At 41.3% G+C, this 10,708-nt stretch overlaps 1 protein-coding gene across 1 annotated transcript; it reads right to left on the bottom strand.

Moving 5' to 3' along the window:
* Positions 1-2,657: 2,657 nt before the first annotated feature.
* LOC121803880 lies at positions 2,658-3,857 on the bottom strand. Its single transcript, XM_042203460.1, has one exon. The coding sequence runs from the start codon at positions 3,855-3,857 to the stop codon at positions 2,658-2,660; it is 1,200 nt and encodes a 399-aa protein (XP_042059394.1).
* Between the last annotated feature and the right edge of the window lie 6,851 nt (positions 3,858-10,708).

Genomic DNA, 10,708 nt, shown 5'->3' with positions numbered 1-10,708 from the left:
TATCTATTCCCTAGAGAGCAATAGAGTGTTGGAGAGCTTGCCTAGTGGTAAAGGCTAAGTCTATGACTTTTAATGGTTCTTAAGGATCTCAAAGAGATGGAATTCTCAAAGAGACCAAGTATGGCAAGGTACTTGACTAAGAATCACCTATGTAAGTGCGAAGTGTGGTCGCTTCATAAAAAAATGCACTTATGAATCCAAAGTGGTGTCCAAGACCGCAATGGACACAAAACGTGAGAACGGATGAGGTTGAGGTGTTTAAGCGTTAACACCATTGTCTCGGTGCACGCCGTGGGGGATTAGTTCAAAGCATCGCGCTACTAAGCCGCCTGTGTATCCGATGGTGTCGACTATGGAGGGTTCAAAGTCAACAACTACCTATCCTTATGCTTATATACCTCGCGAGGGTTGAGCTTGTGTCTGCATGCATATGCATTCGGCTATTTCCACTCATGTGGGGGATTGTAAAAATCATGGATTAAATATGCCCGGTCAATGGATTTTGACCAAATAATAAATGTGACGAGACATTTAATTTTGTGAAATTAAATGACATAGTGTCGTTCTACATTTTACGTAGGTAAATGTAGTATATTCACTTTCTCAAATCCGATTTCCGGTGAGTGAGAAATAGTGGATTAAAGTTGGGCATAATTAGCTTTTAATTAAAGCTTAGAGTTGGAGCTTAGGGAATAATTAACTAAGTGTTAATTATCCCACATTGGAGGATTAACACATCTTTAATGTGTATAAATTAAGTGACTTTATGTTACTTAATAATTATAGTGGACCAAGATGGGTGAAAGAGCCCACACGCGCGCGCCGCCGCCGCCGCCCGCCCGCCCGAGCCCGAGCCCGTGCCCGTGCACGTGCTTGTGCTCGTGCTCGTGGTCGTGGTCGCGGCCGCGGGCCGCGGGCCGCGGGCCCGGGCCCGAGCCCGATCCCGATCCCGATCTCGATCTCGATCTTGATCTTGGACTTGGACTTGGACTTGGACTTGGATCTTGGCAATTGGTCTTTGGGTGGTCTTTGGGCTTGGTGCTTGGCCCAAACTATTCTTTTTGGACCACCGCCGAGTCAGCAATCCAAGTGGCTTGACACGTCGTCAAGCGAGGCACAGTCACGGGTGCCACGTGAGAAATCCACACGCTCTACACACGGATGGCACACTCCTGCCACACGTCTGTAACCGACGTCGGTTACGAATTGCCATGATGACAGCCATCATGGCTGTTGACCCCCTGCAGTGGACTGAGCCTATAAATAGGCCAGCCATTCCATGCATCACTACACAATTCAAAAAGCATTCTGCATCATAAGCTCTCTCCCTCTCCCTGCATAGTTTTTCTGTCGAAGCTCTGCCATCTCCTCCATCCAGTTCGCCGGAGCTCTGTTGATTGCGGTGCTGCATCAATAGAGACGTAGCCGTTTTACCTTTGGGGACGACACGCCAAACCGAAGAGCACTACCGGGGCGTATCTCGTCTTGCGGGAAGAGGCCTCCTCGACTCGGCTAATCACACTGGTTTAGTAGTTTCGATTATACGTTGTATTTTTTAAGTTCAGTTCTTCCTTTTCTTTCTTTTGGGTTGTATTACGCCCGGTAGTTATCTTTGTAATCCCAGAAACCAACATAATCCCTTTCGAAACTATAATAACTTCGTTCTTAAAACAACTCAACTCCTCAGTAGTCTTTATAGACTCTTCTCATCTACCAATTCTCCCCCAAACTTGGTTTCTTACGCATTTCTAGACTTCGTCTAGCTTATACCCCATCTAGGCTTCGCCTAGCTTATACCACCAAATTATTCCTTTTTTTTTTACAACTCTTTTTTTTCACAACTAAAAGCATACATCCACTTTCCCAAAGATATTCAAGCCAATACTTCATCTTTAAACTCTTCTTATCATCCAAAAGTGTTCTTTTCTCCCAAACTTATTTTCAAGCATATATACAACCCCAAGTTATCAAATAATAGGCTATTAGGCTCAAATATGGCTAACAAAGGATTATGATTTTTATTTTAGGGTGAAAGTAAAGATAAGGCTAGAACGGATGGCCTAACGTCACTTCCTAAATCTATACTCACTATGTAGACTCAAGGAAGATCGCGAGCAAGTTCTAGAAACATATAACACAATGACGATAATCACACATTTAGAAGTATATAGGCTCAAGTCTCACAGGGTTATGGCAAAGGACAATGCAACGAGCAATTCACTTTAGGCAAATCACAATAAGGACATACAAGCATGATTGGTCATATCAACAAGTTTTCACAAACATTTTAGCACATAGCATCATTAGCAACTCATCCAACAAACATGCTTGAATTCAATTCAAATTGCTCCGACCCTATTCAATTTCATCCAATGGAGTTTATTAATCCTAAACTAAAATACTAAGCAAAAATTTTAAAACTACCCAAAAATAACATGAAAACAATAAACATGCTCATAGGTTCACCATCCACCATATCACCCCCCCAAACTTATTCAAAGCTACGCAAATAAATAAGTTTGAAACGTTGGTGGAGAGGTGATGCCTACTGAGCAAACACACTAAAAGAAATACATAAAACAATAAAAGATACCTTCCATGGGTTGCCTCCCATGCAGCGCACCTATTTATCGTCGTGTGCCCGACGTCTTCAAATATCAACCGAGATCCCCTTTCATCCCAGAGTTGCCTCCAGGTGATCGCTTGGCTCCTCCATGAGGAAATAGATCGTTCCACGTCTTGGTGAGCCACCACTTTTCAGGCTCTCTCGGGATAGGCTCCTTCAGTGTTGGAGCAGTTATCTTTCTTCCCTTGACATCAGTTGGTATTTTACCCCCCATCCTAGGGGGTTCAGTAGTGATCACCGCGTGCACCGGTGAAGGGCGACTATGGTCTGCATCGATCCATGTTATTGGCTTCGAGTCAGTGGAAGCCATCATCTCCATGTGAAGCTCATAAAAGTCCTTCTGCTTCACTTTTCTGACTGCACTCGATCCTCCTTCTTCAGTAGTCACTTGGTGCTTCAGACGCACCACCTTGCACTCCTCAGTTCTTCCATCCATGCTTCTCGGTTTGTGGGAAAACATTTGACATTCTTCTCCCATGAAGATTGTCAACTCTCCCTTTTTCACGTTTATATTTGCCTCAGCAGTGGCAAGGAAGGGACGTCCTAGCAGTAGGGGGACTCCCTTGTCTTCTTCCATGTCCAAGACCATAAAGTCGATGGGAAAAATAAATTCCCCGACCTTAATCAGTAGGTCTTCCACGATGCCCTTTGGATACACGACATATCTGTCTGCCATCTGTAGTGTGGCTGAGGTGGGCTTCAAAGTACCAATGTTCATTTGCTTGAACACCGATAGTGGCATTAGATTAATGCTCGCGCCTAGATCGCAGAGAGCATTCTCCACCTTATAGCCCCCAATGAGGCAGTCGACAGTGAAACTTCCAGGATCCTTCAGCTTGGCCGGCAGTTTCCTTTGCAGCAGAGCACTGCAATTTTCAGTTAGATTAATAGTGTCTACCTGCCCCCAACTGGTCTTCTGGGCTATCACCTCCTTCTGAAACTTTCCATACTTCGGCATCTGCTGTAGTGCCTCAATCAGTGGGATGTTCACGTGCACCTTCCTGAATATATCTAGGAATCGAGCAAACTGCTCATCCTTCTTTGTCTTCTGCTTCAGTGCTTCAGGTAAGGGCACCTTCACTCCAGAAGTGCCTCCAATGTCTCTTTGTTCAGTTATCTTGCCCTTCAGTTTCTCTGCCACGGCAACCTTAGGCTCAAGAATAGCGTCCTTCGTGGTCTCAGACAGAGATGGGCCTTCATACGTCTTGCCATTCCTCAGATGGATGGCCATTCATCCTTTCGAATTCTCATTTGGCTGGCCTGGGAACTGCCCAGGCTTGTGGTTCATACTCACAGCCTGAGCAATCTGGCTCAGCTGTGTGTCTACGAACTTCAGATGGGTGACTATACTTTGCACATCTTTCTCAACTTTCTCCATCCTTTGATTGTTCTGCTCCATGAGCTTGTTGGACTGTAGCATGAAAGACTTGAGTATGTCTTCCTTGGTCATCTTCTTCGGATCATTAACCACTCCATCAGTAATTGTGAACCCTGGGGGTGGTTGCAGAGCATTATTGGGGTTCTCATAAAAGAGATTGGGATGCCCCGTGTTCCCGTACTGATTATATCCTCCACCATGAAAGTTGGGGCGTGGATTATTGTAGTACCTGTTGTTGCCCCCTTGATTCACATAGTTCACGTCCTCCATACTTCCTTGGGGCTCTTGAGAAGGTTTCCCCATTATCATGCAATCAAATTTCATGGTCAACGCATCCAACTTGTCGGATAGGGCACTCATAGGATTATGATCTGTAGTAGAAACCACTCTATGCACCTTACTCCTTTCGTTGCTCCATCCTTCGTCATTAGATGCGAGCTCCTCAATCACTTCCATGGCTTCATTCACTCCTTTCTTGAGAAAATTACCGCCTGAGCTCAAGTTCAACTCCCGTTGTGCTTCAGGCACGCATCCCTTAAAAAATGTAATGACTTGAACTGTCGGGGTTAACCCATGGTTGGGACATCGCTTCATCAAGGCTTTGAATCTCACCCATGCTTCTCTGATATTCTCCGCAAGGTTCATCTGAAAGGCAATGATCTCATGTTGCCTCTTAATCGCCTCACTGGGGGGATAAAACTTTTCTAGAAACTTCTCTACCATAACATCCCATGTTCTGATTGAGCCCGACTCCAAGCTCTCCAACCAATCCTTTGCTGAATCCTCTAAGGAAAAGGGAAACAGCCTAAGTCGAATCTGATCATCTGTCACTCCATTCAACTTCGTAGTGTTGCAGATCTGAATGAACTTGGTGATGTGTTTGTTCGGATCATCAGTGGATTTTCCCCTAAAAGCAATATTCTCTGCCATCTGAATAAGTCCTCTTTTCAGCTCAAAGGTGTTGGCAGCGATGTTGCTATGGACAGTTGGATTTGCCTGGCCTTGGTATGCATACTGATTCTGAACAGGCACCACAGCTTGTCTATGATTGACTTGTTGACGCAGCTCCTCCAGCTGTAGTAGAAGCTCAGCATAATTGGGAGGAGGGGGTGGTGGACCGTTGTTGCCCTCTTCGCACTCCATCAGACTAGGAGAAACGGGATCAAACAAAATATGGTCCTGAACTGGTGATCGGATGGGTGAAAGGTCGCTTTGAACTGAAGATGCTCCTATGCGGTTAGGCGAAGAAGCTTGAATTTTCTGCGTGAGTCTCCTATAGGCGTTCCTCTTCCGGTTTGTTGCTTCGATCTCCGGATCGAAAGGTTCTAGAGGCAAGCCTTTAGAACGTGTGTGCATACACCTGAACAAGAAACACAAATGTGAGAACTCAAAAAAATTAAAAATGAAGTAAAAAGAAACAAAAAGCAATAAAATCTAAAATAGTAATCTTGATTATTATCACGATATCAAGTTATATAACACAAAATTATCCCCGGCAACGGCGCCAAAAACTTGACTCAACTTTATTTTACCCAAATAATACCCGCAAGTGTACGGGGTTATCGTAGCAAATAGCAAGCAAGAGTATATCGTATCCCACAGAGACAATTAAGTGTAAACTTAAGTACCACGAACCAATTTCAACTACTATCCAGACAATCAGAAATTTTTGGTTTTAAAACTAACAACTACTAAAAGCATGTAAAGTCAGAGAATAAAATAGAACACTTAAACACGAAAGCAATTAAGAAAGCTGTGTAAGATGGTGGAGAAATATGCAGAATTCAAGGATCCGATGCACAACTCATAGCCTAACCCAATTGAAATCGATTTACCATTTAAAGTCTCTAGAATTATTGAATCAATCACACATGTAGATTAAACCCCCTCCCGAGGTGAGAAACCTGTAGATTAAGTGTAACAATTGAAGTCCCCTTCTAATTCTTAGACCTAACTCCCAATAGATCGATTAGATAACAGATTCCACTCAAAACCTCAACTCTCCCGAGTTCTATTGAATTAAGGTGTGAATTATTCTTCTTTCAAGATTAATTATTTCATCTCCCGATTACTCTAAGAAACCCTACACTCTCAATTGGTGATCAAGCAATTATTAGGAAAAAGCACAAGAATAATTCAAATAATTACAAGAGCAAGATAAAAACGAAGTCAATTGGATTAATAACTATGAATCAATGCATCTTCACCAAGAATTCTACACAAAGTGTTTAGCTACTCATGTTCAAAGTAAAAAACAAACAAAAACTAAAGAAAACAAAAGAATTCATGATACGGAATACAATTGGCGGATGAATTGAAGCTTGAATCTCCAATCTTCTTCCAAGAGTGCTTCCTAGAGAGAGAGTGTGTGTTTTTGCGGCTTGTAGAGAATGAATCGAGTTGCCCTAGCTCTTGCCTCTTATTTTTCCTCCAAAAATCGCGTCTGGAATTCAAAAAATCGTCAAACTGACGGACCCGGCCGGGTGGAATTAATGTACTTGAAATTCACCCGGCCGGGTGAAACTCTCTGGACTCTTGATGAACAAAATTGGCCACCCGGCCGGGTGGAATTATTGCACATAAAATTCACCCGGCCGGGTAGCTCCCGGCAGTCCGCGCGGCTTTCGTAGATCGGCCATATCTCTCTCATCCGAACTCCAATTGGGGCGTGTGAGGTACCCATGCGAAGCTCTTTCGATGATGAAGATAATGGTACTCTCAAAATAGGATTCGGACCCCATATTGATAGGCAGATTAACGTTTGAAGCAGACCCCAGTCACGGCTTGGCTCATTTTGACCCTTTTTTACCTATTTTAACTTCAAACACTTGATAAACTCATCAAAGCACCTTTATAGTGAAATATGAACGTAAACTCAAGTAATATGCATTTAAAAACCAATTATCACCACGTTTAACGCCCAATAAAATAGTTAAAATACGAGTTTATCAGGGTAACTTTTTCCAAAAGAAGAAATGTGATATCTTTTATGGGACAAACTAAAAAGGAAAATGTGACATCTACGGAGGGAGTACTTACAACATATCTAGTGAGTTGGAGAAAGACGAGGAATGATATACCAATGATTGTACATTTCCAGGTGAACTACAATCAGTTCAACAAAATTTAAAACATGTCAGTTAAACAATTTCACTCTTTTTTTTACCTAAGAGATTGAAAGAAAAAGTGATTAAAGTAGTGTGGTACTGAATATTAGATCTCATCCCAAAATAAGTTTTTCTAAAATAGAAAGTTACTAATTAAGGGATGAAAAAAAATGAAAATAGTTTTTATTTTTAAAGAACGATGAAAATAACCTCAGTCCTATTATCGATAATTGCACGTATAACATGGGGAACGCCGGTGTGCGTGGTGAAATGCTTTAAGCCAAGCAAACCCTTCATCTGCTGAAATATAATAAGCACTGCCTTTCCTCCCATGAATCCGGTGATTGTGGAATGCGACAGAAAATCAACCAGTATGCCTAGTCTGCATAGGTTCATTTGAATTGATTGATCAAAATGAAGTATGAAATAGTAGAAAGGAAGAAGAATAACAGCAATAAAAAGAAGACCTCAAGAGTCCGATAATTGTCTGAAACAAACCGGCGAAGAGAGTGGCGGTGAAGACTAAGCTGACGTAAAGGTCAGTGGAAGGCGCAGCTTTCTTTTCGATATTTTTGGCAATAAGCAACGAGCAGGCCGCACCGTTCCCACGGCCAGGTGCCTCGAGCTCCCGAACACAGCGTACAAGAGCGGCGAGACAAAGCTCGAATCTGTCAGTTAAAAATGACCTCTGTGTTATAACCTAATTATTATCTAAAAATAACCTAATTGTCATCTAAAAATTAAGTACTTCGCCCGTCCCCTAATATATGTCTCATTTTGATCCCCACGAGTTTTAAGAATTACTTATAAAAGAAAGCGCATTAAAATAGTTAGTGGAGCGTAGGTCATATGTTTATATATTAGTATTATAATAAAATATTAGTAAAATGAATCAGTGGAATGTGAGGTCCACCACAAAAAGTAGTAAAATGAAGTAGGACAATTAATAAAAGATGAACCAAATTAAAAATTGAGACACATAATAGAGGACAGAGCAAAGAAGCTTACAAAGGCCGATAATGGGGGGATTTGGGCGAGGTTGGCGTAGCTGATGCCCTGAGGAATGGCGAGGCTGACGATGGTGATGCCGGCGAGGAGATCGTACTTGAACAAGCTGAGGGTGTAATTTGGCAGCCATTCCAAAATAGGGATGAAATATTGGAGGCCCTTGAGGGCCCGGCGCCCGGCCCAAAGTTCACGCTCCGAGGATACTCCTCATCCGCGCCCATATTATCTCTCTCTTTCTTTACTAATTAATCCACCTGATCAAAAATTCATCTTGTAATCTACTACATATATCTTGTGTAGGAACAGGATTTTTGTTTTTGACATCATTTAAAACGTTTTTTTATATTTATGTGTAAGTTTACGGTTAGGTTAGTACATGTGAGTATATAAAAGAAGGAAAGATATGAGGGTTCTTTCTTTCAGTTGAAAGAGAGAGATGTTTCAAAACAACAAATGGGAAATATCTATATATGTAACTAAGAGATTACATAGAAAAGAAGAAAGATAAAGACTATCTAAATTAAAATAAGTAAGTATATTATTTAAATTTATAAAAAGTATACAAACTTCTATGGTGGCATATACATACATAGTAACTATTTAATAGACATGTCACATGATGAGATTAGGTTAAAATGGGCTTCTTCAATAATGAGACTACATTCACTAATACACACATAAAATTCGTGAAACATGTCATATGTTATGTTGATTTGCTCGTCCCGATTGTGTAATTCTTATTAATAACTTCATCCTTTTAATAGACAGTACTATATAATTTATTTCAATGAATAAATTTCTAAACTTTATTGGTACATACTACTCATTTATTTTGAATAATTTGAATTAGGGTATCTCATTTCATAGACAATCGCAGATCAGTGATTTTTTAGTAATATTAGTAGATAATTCTCTTAATCACCAAAAATCTGAAACTCCTAATTGTTCACAATTACTCTTATCTCTTCAGATAATTAATGAATTTGATTAAGAATGGTCCTGAACTGTAAAAAGAAGATGGCAATATTGAACAAGAAAACAACAATGGTTTACGTGGTTCGGCTTTCGCCTACGTCAACGGGCAAAACGATCAGACTCTTTATTGATTTGAAACGAGAATGATGAAGAATACAAACACACACAATCACAAACGATCACCAGAGATTCACTCAACTCTTTGATGACAACTAGATCATGAAAACCCTCGATTCACACTAATTGTTTACACTTGGTTGAAGACTACTCTCATTCATCTCTTAACTGCATCTCTGCATCTGTGTTATATACACACTCGAGGAGCTCAGCAACAAACTAACCTCCCTCTTGGAGTTAGTTACCAACGGCTAGTTTAGCTCAATCTTGAGCTGATCACAAACTGCTCCCAACGGCTCCATGCAACGACTTTGCTACATTGTGTTTGTTCATCCAATTCAACTAACAAATCCTCCACCTTGGATGATCAAACCAATCCTCAGTCATCCAACGTTTTGCCATCCCTTACATCATCCTTAAACCATCCGAGTAAGACCCACCAAATCCAAGCAATATCTGAACTTGGAAACTGGCAGTGCCTTTGTAAGAGCATCAGCTGCATTATCATCAGTACTCACTTTCTCAACTCTGATCCTTCCCTTTTCCACTTCATCTCGTATGAAATGAAGCCTCACATCCATGTGCTTGCTGCGTTCATGGAAGGTTTGATGCTTCGCAAGGCAAATTGCACTACTACTATCACATTTGATGGCTATGCTTTCCTGCCTTAAACCGAAATCTTCAGTAATCCCTTTCAGCCAAATACTCTCCTTCACAGCTTCAGCAAGTGCCATATACTCAGCCTCAGTAGTCGACAAAGCTACCACATGTTGTAATCCTAATTTCCAACTCACTGCTCCACCAAACAAAGTAAAAACATAACCAAACTGTGATCTTCTGTTGTCAGTGTTTGCAGCATAGTCTGAGTCACAAAACCCCACCAGTGCATCTTCATTGACTTCTTCTCTTGCATTAAACAAGATTCCAAGGTCACCATGCCCCTTGAGATGCTTCAATATACCCTTCAAAACTAGCCAATGTTGTCTGCCTGGGCAAGCCATGTATCTACTTGCTATACTCATTGCATGAGCAATATCTGGTCTGGGGCAGACCATGGTGTACATGATACTCCCCACAATGTTTGCATAAGGGATCTGACTCATCTCCTTCTCCTCAGCTTCATCCTTTGGACTCTGTTCTTTAGACAACCTCACTTGCTGTGAGAGTGGAATAAAGACTTTTACTATTCTCTGTCTGAAACTTCTTTATGACTTTACTGATATAATTCTCTTGAGACAACCATAGAATTCTCTTCTTTCTGTCCCTTGCTATATCCATACCCAATATTCTCTGAGCCTTGCCAAGATCCTTCACTTCAAAGCCTTCAGATAGCAACTTCTTCACTTTCTCCAGCTCTTTCATGTCAGGTCCAGAGATAAGGATATCATCCACATACAACAGCAGATATGTCATGGCTCCTTCACCTTTCTTTCTGAAATACACACAACTATCATACTCAGATTTCTAGAATACTATATTCCCCATATACTCATCAAA

This window comes from Salvia splendens, chromosome 5 (assembly GCF_004379255.2).
Source record: "Salvia splendens isolate huo1 chromosome 5, SspV2, whole genome shotgun sequence".
NCBI classification, from domain to species: domain Eukaryota; kingdom Viridiplantae; phylum Streptophyta; class Magnoliopsida; order Lamiales; family Lamiaceae; genus Salvia; species Salvia splendens.
The sequence above is the reverse complement of the archived record's forward strand: the minus strand, read 5'-3'. Positions and strand labels throughout refer to the sequence as shown.